This window comes from Penicillium verrucosum (assembly GCF_028828655.1).
Source record: "Penicillium verrucosum strain IBT 35672 chromosome Unknown utg000003l_segment0_segment0, whole genome shotgun sequence".
NCBI lineage: Eukaryota > Fungi > Ascomycota > Eurotiomycetes > Eurotiales > Aspergillaceae > Penicillium > Penicillium verrucosum.
This window is the reverse complement of record NW_026643212.1, coordinates 2,807,370-2,819,827: the sequence shown is the minus strand read 5'-3', so window position 1 is coordinate 2,819,827 and position 12,458 is coordinate 2,807,370. Positions and strand designations below refer to the sequence as shown.

Genomic DNA, 12,458 nt, shown 5'->3' with positions numbered 1-12,458 from the left:
TTGTACATCAACTCGGAGCACTGTACGCCTTTATTAATAATGACTATTTCTTTCATATTCTCTCTTATGACAACTGTCAGTGTCCATCAACTTCTCAGACAAATGTGTATCACAAGTCTCTGCTGGACTGATTAAGGAACAATGAGCATATAGCTCTGAGGGGATACTGGAGTCTCTATTAGATGGAGCCAATGAAATGAAATAGTATAATTCTTCAGGAGACCAGAACTATTGAGGCGGGAGTTATCCACTAGATCTCCGCCATAATTTCCCCAGAAGAATCGCCCTTAGTAGCGAGTCCCACCTAGGCATTTCCCATCTATGCCTGCACTCCCACACACCTTGTAACTTCGACAGCATCCTATTAACCCAATTGCGATTAGCGATATCGAAACCTTCTTTGATGATTCAAACTTACCTGCAATCCTTCGGGTTGGTTAAGCTGACTCTCATACACCAAGTTCGGGTTCCCGACAAATTGAAAAGTGGGCACGTCATTTCTACCCACAAAGGACTCTACCGCCCTGTCGCCCATCCCCGTGGTGTTATAAGCCTGGGAAGGTCCAGACTTAGCCGCCTCACGTTTCTGTTCCACCGTGCTGCGGACGTATTCCAGATATGGTGGGTTGCCCGGATAAAGGACATTGTCAGCAGCGAGCACTGAACCTGGCACAATAGCCCTGAAGTGTTCACACAGCTTGAGGTCGGTGGTATACGCCGGTTTGTAATGATCAATGAAAAGAAGTTCCACTTTCTTCACATCGCTCGAGGTGAGTAGGTTGTGGAGCGACACGTCGCTTCGACCGACGATGATACGCACAAAGTCCCGCAGCCCAGCTAGCTCGACGAGCATATTGGCAATTGCGGCGAACTCTGGGTTCAATTCTAGACTCAAGTAGCGTTCGCCGCCATTTCGACGGACTGCATCGCCGAACAAGATCGCAGAGTATCCCACGTAGCAACCAAGCTCGATCATGGTCTTTGGCTTGAGTTCATCGATGAGATTGGTGACGATTTTGCCCTTTTCGGCGCCAACATTCATGAAACGGTATTGTTTCTCAAACTCGTGAATCAAATCAATCACTTTTTGGGGGTGTCCCCGGATTTCATCCAGGTTTGCTTGTCCATAGATGTAACGCAGAAGCTTCAGCTCCTTGCCGGCGTCGCTCTAGAGTATAAGTTAGCGTTAATTTCTCACAATCAAAGGGTCAGAATGCAATTCCTACCGCGGGAACTGGTGTAGACATGACGTGAGGTTAGAGCAAAGGAATATGATAAATGATCTAGGTAATTCTATCCGGACAAGCCACCTTATATATGGCAACTCACCTCGGGGTTAACCTTGGTCCTTGCATATACTTCGGGTAGAGGCGGTAGATAAGTCCGAGTCGGACCACGTACACCACTCACCATTCATCATTCATTAGTAGACGGGGTTATCAACATTCCAAGTCTGGAAATTCATATACCTCGGAGCTACCTCTTCAGGCAATCAGTACCGAGCGTGCTAATTGATTGATAAAGGATCGGAAACCTGATCCCATGTAGTAATTCCGGGCAATTCCTAGCCCTGGAGGTTAGATCCGAGACCCGCGTCGGTAGTTCTAGATAAATTTACCCAAAGATCTAGATCCTCCAGAATTCTACGTATAGATCGAGGTGTTTAAGTGTCTAAATGTTGAATCTTGAAAGTACATCGTCACATCGTCACACCGAACTAGATCTGCAGCCCAAGCCCCTCACTAATACCCAGCCACCGCCAACTCACATTTTCACTCCTTCCAAGGTTGTGACCATGTCCTAGGTATACTCCACACTGGCCTTTCGAGGTTCATTGTTCTCAACACCTATGGTCAAATGATCAGACACATTTATTCGTTCGTTGCGGTGAGACACAGACTCAGCATGTCGATCAAATCCGCCAAAGCCTCGATGTCATCGAGGACTTGGTCACGAGTATTGTGGCATCTTCTTCGAATTTGCCTTTCATTCTCATTGTTATTTGTCGATAACGCCATTCTCGTGGTCGCGGGATTATTTGCCTATCTCCGGTCAACAGCTATTCGATTCCGAGCGACCCAACGGAATGTACACTTTTACCCGAAAACAGTCCTCATCACTGGCATAGGTACGACTCACGGCCTGGCTCTGGCAAGATCATGGGCTGTAGAAGGCCACCGCGTGGTTGGGGCCGATGTTACAGACCTAGATCTGCCCGTGCGTTCCGGCGGGAGCATGTCCAAGGCCCTGGTGGCATTCTACCAGATTCCCAAGGACCATTACATCTCCCGGCTACTGGATGTCATTCACCGCGAAAAGATCGACATGTGGATCCCGTGCTCGCCCAAGGCATCCTCCATTGAAGACGCGACGGCCCGTCAGGTCGTTGAGAGTCGCACTAGCTGCAAGTGTATCACCTTCGACACCGAATTGGCGGCTTGCTTCGCCCATCCTGATTCTTTCAGGCAGTATGTGATTGAAAGAGGTCTTCCTGTGCTAGAACATCACAGGGTTCAATCGCGCGACTCCGTACACAAGATCTTGCACCGGTCGCCCTCCAAGAGCTACCAGATCTCACGAGCAGCTCCATCTGCAAATGAGAAAGCTTTGATGTTGCCGAGGCGTACGCTGAGCAAGACATATACGGTAGTCAGCGAGATTCAGATCTCCAAGGATCAGCCCTGGATTCTGCAGCAACAATCTCGTCTCGGAGAGATCTTTGCAGACCTACTGATTGTGCGTGGCCACGTTCAAGCCATCAAGGTGCGGGTTTTGGAGGCTGGTTCGTCTACATGCGGTGTATCTGCATCGCGCCTAGGTGAGGCTCTGGCCGCTTCGGCCCATAGACTCATGCAGATATTGGCAGCCAAAGGTGGTGTTCGCTCGACAGGTCATCTCTCCGTCAGACTCATGGTCGATGAAGAGTTCAAAGCGAATTCTGTCCGACACACTATCTACATCGCCGGCTGTACACCTGGTGCCAAAGCTGTCGATAATTTGCTGTATGATGTACCTTTCTCCATTGCAGGATATCTATCTGTGTTCCCTTCCAATCCAGTCGATACAGCCAACATCACAGCCAATGTCACAGCCACACTGCCATCAACCCGCTCAGCCCCAACATTTGCCCGAGTCGCCATTCTTCCCGCTGCTTTCTTGCAGTTTTCGTTGTTTCACTTTGCACTCACGGCACTTGAAGTTGTTGAGGCAGAACTAGTGAGACTGTTGTTCTGGAAAGACCCCTTGTTCTCTTTTCTTGATCCGGTTCCCTGGTGGTGGCAAGTTCATGTCTATCAACCTTTGCGCGAGATCTGGGTGTTGATGAAACAAACACGAGAAGCAGGATTGACTTGATGTATTTCCTTTTTTATGTTATGTTGTGTACAACATAGTATGAGTATACGAGCAATGAGACTATGATGTCAAGTGACAGGCATACGCCAAGCAAAATGTGGCGGAGTTCCCGAAATAGTAACGGGCTGTCGCCTGGGCGATGTGGAGGATGTACGTATGCCTTGTAGAAAACAAGACGGGCAAAAGAGATTAATTGAATATCGAACTCTTCAATTTAACATATCTCTCTGTCATTCTGATTATAATAAATCCAAAAGTTGCGACATTGCGACAGGAAAAAAACGGACAGAAGAAAAAAACAAAAACAAAACAAACCGACACATTTTCTCCACGCAGCCTCAGCCTGGCCAAGACAGAACCCTCTCCAGGTCTCATTCTTCAGAGCTCGACTCTGTTCTTGTCTCATCTCTCACCTTTTTTTTTTTTTTTTTTTTTGTGCCGTATGACTTCACGATAGACTATCTCCTCACTCCGAGACAACCCCCTCTCTTCCCTCCGGGCCAAAAGCGCAACACCCTTGCAGCGCTCCTACACACAATATGAAGTTTCAAATGCCGTCAGGCGGAAGCCTCGGACGAACAAAAAACATAATACATTTTGTACAAGGATTCATTATCTTCCTTGCATGGGCATTAACCATCGCTATCTGGACTAAAGGTGACGGCATCGATGGACGCACAGGCTGGTACTGGGGTCTGGTCAGTCTTCCATTCCTACGTTTCTGATATATAAAAAAGATTTCTTTCACTAACGTACCATCGCATGGCAGTGTTGGCTGAGTATTCCCGGTCTGGTCTATCTGGTGGCAGTGCCAATGTGGCCACGTGCCCGACGCTTCGGTAACGTGTATGCCTTCGCCAGTGTCGACATTCTCTATGCGATTCTTTGGCTGAGTGCTTGGATCTGTCTCGCTTCCTATGTCGCCCAAGGAAAGTCCAAGGGCTCGAGCAGCTCCGATGACAAGTCCAAATCGGACTCCAAATCCACCACCAAGAGAGCCGATGACAAGAGCACCAAGACCGGATGCGATAATTGGGCATACGGAAGCTCTTCCAAGTGCAAGCTGAGCGAGGCAACTACAATTATTGGTGTTTTCATTTTGTAGGTGAATTCCTTCTAACTCCGCGACACAGCGGTCCTTTGAATGAAACTAACAGACAAAACAGCATCCTCTTCGCCATCACCGCCTACATGTCCTTCCGTAACGTAGTGCACTTCCGTCGCACTGGAACCCTCCCCGACGCTGTCTCCGACCCCACCTTCGCCGCGCAGAGCAAAGCCGCCTTCTCGTCAAACCCAGCCCACGACTTCGAGGAGGATGAGGATGACATCCGTTCCGGTCGAGGCGGCGGCATGGCCGCCTCGTCCCGCGGTGATCGGGATGAGGACTATGCGCTCCTGCACCAGAGCGAGGTGGATGACCTAGGCAGCACACACGGCCGGACCGCGATGCAAGGCTCCTACGATCCCACCGCTCCCGCGCCTGGAGGCATCCTCCATGAATATAATAACACCGGCTACGGTGGTGCGCATGGCCAGCACTATGCGGAGCCCTCCACCCAGTACAACCCGTCGGATTACACCCCGTCTGAATACACAGCTCCCACTGGGTTTAACGGCTCGTCGGTGAACTACGGTAGACGGCCAAGTTAAGTACAGGGTGTTGTCAGTGTACATGGAGACATAGCTCAATGAAATACCCAGGGGATTGATGAGTCGTCTTGCTTTTTTTGCGCCTTGGATATTGACCATGGAGCGGTGTTGGGCGCATCGCTGTTTACTCGGGGCTGTTGCCCTTGTCTTTACTATGTTTCTCGGCGGTCTTTTGGCCCTGGGATTACGATTATATGTTCTGCTTTTGTTGAATTGGATCTAGCAAAATATAGATGTATTGCATTGTAAAATTATATGTTCCTGTGGTGTTTTGTAGATTAGAATACGTTGGTGGGCAATATATGTTGTGTAGGTGATATCTCCAGGACTGGGATATGATCAGTCTGTCCTAAACAGACATCCTTTTTTTTTTCGGAAAATATGAAGCAATGGTATGCTCACATTTTCACCTTTCATGGTGGCCCATACAAGAATGTTGTTGATAGCGAAAGGTACCAATATTCTGCCACCGCTTTCCATATCAGTGGGTTTATGGACAGCTTGCCCTCTTGCCATCACCATCTCTTGACAAGTACAAACCCGAATATTGACCCCAAAGTGAGCCGTGCTTTGTGGAAAAACCAGACTATACATCCAAAACTGTACCTTGTATGAATTAACCCATTCCCTCATCAGACCTTCCCATTCCACTACCGAAACACCTACGCAGTCACACCACAGCGCATATACTAACAGCCCGAGAAGCAACAACCGACTTTACAACCCCAACACCGAGACCTCAGGTCTCCCCAACTCCCAAAAATGGCCAGTGAAATCGATATCTACAACCAATACCCATTGCACATGGACCCAGCCACCAAAGCACTCTCACTCCCACACCCATCCGCCCAAACACCCTCCCAAACAGCCGCAATCAACACCGAACTGCAAGAACTGAACCAACTACACCGCGCCCTCATCAGCCTCGACCCACCCAACATCCCCCCGGCGCCCCTCCCCATAAACCCCAAGCGCAGCGCCCAGATCTCCAAACTCCGCGACAGCGCCAACGCCGCCCACCGCAAATCCAACTACGAAGAGGCAATCAAGCTATACTCGTACGCCATCGACATGGCACTCAGCCGGCCGGGCTGGGAGCCTGTTGGCGTTGCGCGCGAGGAGTTGTCTGGTCTTTATGCGAACCGCGCGCAGGCGCAGATGGCCTTACAGGCTTGGCCTGAGGCGTTGGTTGATGCTAAGGCTAGTGTTGACTCGAAGCCTGTTGCGAATGTTAAGGCTTGGTGGCGTATTGCTAAGTGTCTTGCGGAGATGAGTCGGTACGAGGAGGCGCGCAAGTTCTTGCATAAGTCGCTCGATATGGAAGGGAAGGATTCGGAGGGTGGGAAGGAGTTGTTTGCGTTGCTTGGGGAGGTGGATAGGGCTTTGTTGCGGGGATTGTCGGCTTAAATTTGATTTATCCTTGTTTCATTTCTGTGTTGGCTAGACTGTGTTGAGGATTTTATGGTTTATTTGGTTTTGACTGCATGATTCCCTCCCTGTTGGGATGTTTCGAGGCGTTTATGTGATTTATATGTTGTTGACTAGTGACACTCTATCCGTTCATCTTCGCCGTTACTCGCATCAATATTGGTTATTCTTGTCTATCAAAATGAAGATTATCTGATTATCAACCTCTTCATTTAAGGTTCCCTTCTTCACTTTGCAAGTAAGTAATCGTAGAAGCGTCAGACCTATTGCAAAGAACGGCCTTGCGACTAACTTGTCTCCCGTCTCTATAACAATGGCAACATGGTGTGCAATAGATAGCAAATCTTCATAAAGAGGAGAAAAATTGACTGGATTCGAGGAAGCTTAGAAGGCAAAAGAAGGAATGTATATAAGAAGTGCACGCTGAGAAAACTACCAATCCAAAGCAACATCGAATCACATCATATCAGACCAGAACACTAGACCCATCACTCTTCTTGCAGGCACAAGAACCGGCGTTAGCAGCCACCTGGGTCGGTGTACGCGCAAAGCTAGGAGGCACATCAAGGACAGGGTTGCGGTCAAAGAAGTTGCGAGGCCGCAGAAGAAGTGTCATTGGCTCCGCAGGCATAATCGGGTAATCCTCCGGCGAAGGGAAATGTGTGAGGCCGAAAGTGTGCCAGAGTACAACGTCAGTATTATCAATGGAGCAACTGGGCCCAGCAGCTTCAATCCACGCGGGTAGACCCTCCGAGGGCTCGCCGGAGGTCTGCGGGACGTGGCGACCAGCTGGGTGGACTTGGTCGTCGTCATCTAGAGAACTGAGTTAGAGAAAGAGCACGATATAAGAAAGGGAAAATAAAATAGAACTCACATTTAGTGACATGGACGGCATGGCGTGCAAAACCTGCTCGCTTCCAGACTAGTCCGCCGGCCTTGGGGAGCAGAGGAGGAACGTCACGGCTGACGAGCTTGTAGCTGACGGGCTTCTTGCTGTATGGGTTCAGCTTGTTGGTATTGGCCATGTCCCAGGTACGGCTGGTAGATCCGTCATAGTCAGACATAGCCTCGAGGGGCGTGGAGAACTTTGTCTTTTTGGCGTAGAAGGCGTTTCCATATTTGTTCTCGGCACTGCCGACTTCGCCGGGTCCTTGAACTGCATCTACCTGGAAGACGGTATTGCTTGGCCCGTCGACGTTCGGGTCTACACGGAGACAGAACAGGTGCTGGTGGTTGTGGGCGTTGACGCCCGGGTACACCTCAGTTCCCCAGCCCTTCGTATCCTCGCCAGGGTTCATGGCGAAGGTGTTGAGAATTCCAGTCAGCTTGATCTCGAGTTGGATTGTACCGTCTTGGTGGAAGATCCAGTACACGCAGTACTCGTAGTTTGCTGCGGTGAAGATCTGCGAGATGATGAGCTTTCGGCCGCGGGTTACGACCATCGACTCGTCGCGGAAATCAGTGTGCTTGAATAGGATGCCGGCGTCTTCTTCGTGGATGCAGATGGCGTTCTTGATGATTGTGCTGGCGCCAGCACGGTTGACGAATGCCGCGTCCATGTAGTGGATTGCGCCCTTGCAGTCGCATCCCAGTGTCAGGCTGTTGGTCATGTATCCGCCGCCGTACTCGCCCAGGTCGAATGCGTGCTTGCGTTGGTGGGGATGTTCCGGGTTGCCGTATGGCACGACCATCTCGGCCAGTGAAAGACGCCAGAAGACAGGACGCACATTGCCTTTGTCGTTGAATGTGATGTTGTTTAGGATAATGCCTTCACGGTAGTTGAAGCCAACGTGGATGTTCCAGTTCTGCCATTCGATTGTGCGTCCCTTGACTTCGAAAGATACACCTTCTGGCTGTGTGACGTGAATTGGCTTAACGTCGGTGCGGTATCCACCTTCTTTCTCGATTGCGGCAGGGTGGTAGTTATTTGGCGCGGCCTTGCTGACCGGTCTCCGCACAGGCGGCACATCGATGTGGATGATCTCCTTGGTCTCGGCGTTGTAGATGGGACAGAAGTCCAAGGGATAGGTGTATTGGGAGTCGTCAGGGTGAGGGCGGTAGTACATAAGGGCTTGCTGAAGACGGACGCCGGTTCCAAAACGCTCATCGTATCCAATTGTCCACGCTAGAATGCCATTTGATCAATGTCAATCTTCGATAAGTGAGGAAAGCTCACTTACGGTCACAGTAGACTTTGTGCATATCCTCCTTGGGGATTCCAATAATACCACATTGCTCGATAACCTTAGCATCCTTGCGTACAACATGTTCAACCTCCTGCAAATCCTCCATGGTGATCAGAGGCTGAACATTCGGTGTGTGTTGCCACTTGATGATCTTCTTCTGGTCCAGATCAACCACACCATCGTATATCTTACCGCCAGGTGCAATGGCAACAATATCGGCGGTTCGAGCAGGGCGAGGAGCATTCTCTGGATCAGCCACCCAGGCCATCATCTGGGCCTTGCGGGGCTCATATAAAGTGACCGCATTGAAATTGAGCGAGCCATGCTCTTTGCGGACAATGCCAACAACCGCATCAATCTCCACCGTAGAAAGAGGATCAAATGGATGAGGCGGTGGCGCAGTAGCGCTGACCTGGTGAGTCAATTGTTGTAGTCGGTCGAGAACCATGCTGTGCGAGAGGTATATAGATAGATGGAGATGGGTTCAATGTGATGAGGGTAAAGCGCCAACCGAGTCAAGCAGTCACTAGAGAGTCAAAGACAATAAATTTGCTTGGTTCTCCTTCAGATCCGGGCTTGCAGACTATTTAACATGCAAGTGGTATCTCCGTATGTCCATAACCATAGCGTTCGTTGGAGGTATACTTCCATCCGATTAGATAAGGCTTATTTGCGGAGGCCGGATCCGATGTCCTGATTGGGATTAGTGTGGTATCTCCAATCCCCAAAGAGCAAAGATATGCGCGTCTTCATCTTGATATTAATACCATCTCTGCATTATTCATGTCGTTTGTCACATCGCGGGGTAGAAGTAGACAATTCGCATGAGCGTCCTCAATTGGGATCGCACACTTGACCTCAATGACAGTTTGGAACTGCGGTTTTTGTCACCCGAGAATGTTTACATGTGTTGAGAATCTCATAAGATGTTACGGAGGCCACAGGTACAAGCTGAAAGGAGCTCATGGATCTACAAAACTAGGTCAAATAGAGCCAACAGAAGCCAGAATTCCTATACATAGGACACAGACAGGTCCGATCTAGCTACAACAAGAAAAGAAGAAAAAGCGACCTAGATCACAAGAACGAAAGGCACAAGGCCACAATAGAGCCTATCAACGCCTCGTAAATGGATTCAAAACCAGCCATATCAAACGCCAGGCACCTTCCTGCCCAACACCTTCGTCCAGACGCAAGAACCCAGCACAGGGAACGAAACCTACGCAAGGCCATAGGCGTGAAGACAATGCCGAATATTGAAGAAAAAGAACACGATGTTCTCGTGTCTATGTACATACATCATATCATACCAATCCTAGGTCCTTCAGGGACTGTCTCTCATACCCGGCCCATTTGATAGGCTCCTGGAGTCGGGGCATTGTAGCCAGCTCCGTGGTGCTGAGGTGTGTGAGCGCCAGCTCCGTGAGACCCAGTATTGGGAGTGCTGGGGGTGCCACCTGAGTAAATGGTGGCACCATTGAGGTTTGGCGTTTGCTGGGCCATGTTGTAGGCCACTGCGGGCATTTGTCCGTTGAGGCCCCAGATTTGGCCGGAATATTTGCTATCGTCAATTTCCCCCGAAAATGAGCTGGCGAGTCTTCCAGTAGATCTCGCCGGTCACTAGGGAGTCCGAGCCAGCCTGGTGAGCAATTCCAACGCGTTTGACGCCAAGTTCATCGGCAATGTCTTGCAAACCAGATTTCTGGCCTAGGTTGGTCAGAATCTGTACTGCAGCCTGAGGGAGAGGAGAACCGTTGACGGCTTGGTTGCGACCGGCATGTTTCATGAGGTACTTGATGTCGTACAGTGACGGGAAGAAGATGGTAAGAAGCTTGTGGAACTCCTCTTCATTTTCTGGAAGTTGGGAGCAGAGCATGATCTTCATCAAGTAGCCAAAGTCGTACCCGGAGTGGAAAGAAACCCAGTGGACGTCATCCAACAGCACCAACCCAGAGCTAATCAGAAGAGCGCCGAACTCGAAAGGATCAATGCCGTTCTTTTCGTGCATGGCGAAATCGATTCCAGATTTGGCAAGCATGGCTGTTGACTCCTGGGCGTACATGTCTCCTTCGAGTGAAAATCGGAAGTTGAACTGCCATGTGCAGGGGGCGGGCACACCATACGCTTGCCCATTGGCATCAGTACCTGAGGCTGGGGGAACCTCTCCTTCGTCATTGAATAAAGTGATGCCTAGTTGGATCATCTTCAGAAGATCGACATTGCATCGGAGGGTCTGATAATGGTAATCCGCTTTGTTCGAAAATGATCCAATCGGCCGAGCAACAATACCAGGGAATTCGGTGTCCTAGGTTCTAGTCAGTAACATTACTCACAGGAGACATCTGTAGTTGGTGCTTACCATGCTGATGTAAGGGTACTTGTCGACCAACTGCCTCAGTACCGCCATCTCATGAGCCAGGTTGTGCTTCCAGACATCTCTGATTCTTGACTTCACTGCACCACCCTTTGCTTCGAGCGCTAACCGACCGTCGTGGCCCTGGTGTAGTTGTTGTTGTTGTTGCATTTGCGCACCGCGCGCGAATCCCATCTGTGCCGCATGACTAGCCAGACCGGTGCCGCCGCCATCACCTGCGCCAGATCCTGGAAAACCGCCTACCGCCATACCATTTGCAATTCCGCCGGATAGTGTAAAAGGGTTGATGTTGGTATTCGGATTGCCTGCGAAGCCAGGATGACCAAGCGAAGGGGGAGGTAGCGTATTTCCAGATTGTGCGTGCGCGGGGTGTTGAGATTGGAGGTGAGCTTGTTGTATGTTGTATGGAGCGTTCAAGCCAGATGGCCCATATCTGCCAACGGGAGGTGGCATTTTGTTGTCTCGAGGATGCGCATGGATGAAGTGACAGTTTCGTCCCTCGAAGGCGGGAGAGCTACTTGGTCTACCGTATTCGGTTAGCGTGGATAATTGCCAAGCACACCTCTTTTCCTCCTCTTCGGCTCCTCACTGTGTCACTTTGCGGTTGATTGCGGACTAAGGGACCAAGTTACAGCCCTTTACATCTTGTTTCTCTTTATTTCCGTCTTTCAGTAATATTTACTACCGGACAATTCCCACAATGCCCGCCCGTAACCCCACCGGTTTCGACCTCGCCCAGTTCAAGGCCGCGGCCTCCCCATCTTCCGTCTGGGCCAAGCGGGATCCATGGGCTCGCAAGTACGTCAAGTGATACCGATGTAATGCCAATTGTGGTGGGAACTAATGTATTATAGTGAGGCCTGGCGCTACACCGGCCCCTTCAGCAGAGCCAAGCGTTTCAGAGGTCTCTTCCCCGGCTTCGGTATCGCGTCTGTCGCTTTCGCTGCCTACTGCACATACGAGCACTTCTTCTTGAAGGATGATCACCACCACGGCGATGCTCACCACGGTGACAGTCACCACTAAAAGGTTGTCTCTGGAGACCAATTGAGAATGCCGCCGACCGACGGATCATCGAGCGGAGGACGTATACCCCAGGCGACAAGAAAGAGTCGTCTCGCCCCCGCGAGAACCACAGCCGGGTTTTGGATCATAGCGCCTACAGCTTTGCCGAGTCCGGGAGCTTTTGTCGTGTTAGGGCGGAGATGCAGCTTCTCGTGGCTCATAAGGAGCGTAGCTTCCAGATGGCGCTTTGGGTTTGATTTGTCGAATGTACATAGCTTTTGTTCCACTACTCCAACCATATTTTTCTTTATTGTTCGATCATCGACTCTACTGGGGTTTTGCCATCATATGCTGGTTATCAAGGATGGTTTGGCTTTGAGCTTCTATAAACACGTAATATCATTATCGACATGAACCCCCACTATGCATGTTTGGGACCTCCAACTTTTGTTTGTCCA

General features: G+C 50.2%; 8 protein-coding genes across 8 annotated transcripts; 4 read left to right on the top strand and 4 right to left on the bottom strand.

Annotated features, from left to right (window-relative positions):
* Positions 1–319: 319 nt before the first annotated feature.
* On the bottom strand, positions 320–1,247 carry N7516_008743 (O-methyltransferase; the record flags this gene model as incomplete). The annotated part of the gene is made up of 3 exons (XM_057221462.1): positions 320–361; positions 419–1,168; positions 1,227–1,247. 3 exons carry the CDS (start codon positions 1,245–1,247, stop codon positions 320–322), a joined length of 813 nt encoding a protein of 270 aa, XP_057071734.1.
* A 610-nt stretch (positions 1,248–1,857) lies between these two features.
* N7516_008742 (uncharacterized protein) lies at positions 1,858–3,354 on the top strand (the record flags this gene model as incomplete). The annotated part of the gene is made up of 1 exon (XM_057221461.1): positions 1,858–3,354. The coding sequence occupies one exon, from the start codon at positions 1,858–1,860 to the stop codon at positions 3,352–3,354; it is 1,497 nt and encodes a 498-aa protein (XP_057071733.1).
* A 539-nt stretch (positions 3,355–3,893) lies between these two features.
* On the top strand, positions 3,894–5,007 carry N7516_008741 (uncharacterized protein; the record flags this gene model as incomplete). Its single annotated transcript, XM_057221460.1, has 3 exons — positions 3,894–4,052; positions 4,124–4,455; positions 4,521–5,007. The coding sequence occupies 3 exons, from the start codon at positions 3,894–3,896 to the stop codon at positions 5,005–5,007; spliced, it is 978 nt and encodes a 325-aa protein (XP_057071732.1).
* A 762-nt stretch (positions 5,008–5,769) lies between these two features.
* On the top strand, positions 5,770–6,414 carry N7516_008740 (uncharacterized protein; the record flags this gene model as incomplete). The annotated part of the gene is made up of 1 exon (XM_057221459.1): positions 5,770–6,414. One exon carries the CDS (start codon positions 5,770–5,772, stop codon positions 6,412–6,414), a length of 645 nt encoding a protein of 214 aa, XP_057071731.1.
* Positions 6,415–6,901: 487 nt separating this feature from the next.
* On the bottom strand, positions 6,902–9,069 carry N7516_008739 (peroxisomal copper amine oxidase; the record flags this gene model as incomplete). The annotated part of the gene is made up of 3 exons (XM_057221458.1): positions 6,902–7,248; positions 7,310–8,560; positions 8,616–9,069. The coding sequence occupies 3 exons, from the start codon at positions 9,067–9,069 to the stop codon at positions 6,902–6,904; spliced, it is 2,052 nt and encodes a 683-aa protein (XP_057071730.1).
* An 890-nt stretch (positions 9,070–9,959) lies between these two features.
* N7516_008738 (uncharacterized protein) lies at positions 9,960–10,124 on the bottom strand (the record flags this gene model as incomplete). Its single annotated transcript, XM_057221457.1, has 1 exon — positions 9,960–10,124. One exon carries the CDS (start codon positions 10,122–10,124, stop codon positions 9,960–9,962), a length of 165 nt encoding a protein of 54 aa, XP_057071729.1.
* A 64-nt stretch (positions 10,125–10,188) lies between these two features.
* On the bottom strand, positions 10,189–11,448 carry N7516_008737 (CCR4-NOT core DEDD family RNase subunit POP2; the record flags this gene model as incomplete). Its single annotated transcript, XM_057221456.1, has 2 exons — positions 10,189–10,926; positions 10,981–11,448. 2 exons carry the CDS (start codon positions 11,446–11,448, stop codon positions 10,189–10,191), a joined length of 1,206 nt encoding a protein of 401 aa, XP_057071728.1.
* Positions 11,449–11,695: 247 nt separating this feature from the next.
* N7516_008736 (NADH dehydrogenase [ubiquinone] 1 beta subcomplex subunit 3) lies at positions 11,696–12,021 on the top strand (the record flags this gene model as incomplete). The annotated part of the gene is made up of 2 exons (XM_057221455.1): positions 11,696–11,793; positions 11,850–12,021. The coding sequence occupies 2 exons, from the start codon at positions 11,696–11,698 to the stop codon at positions 12,019–12,021; spliced, it is 270 nt and encodes an 89-aa protein (XP_057071727.1).
* Positions 12,022–12,458: the final 437 nt, after the last annotated feature.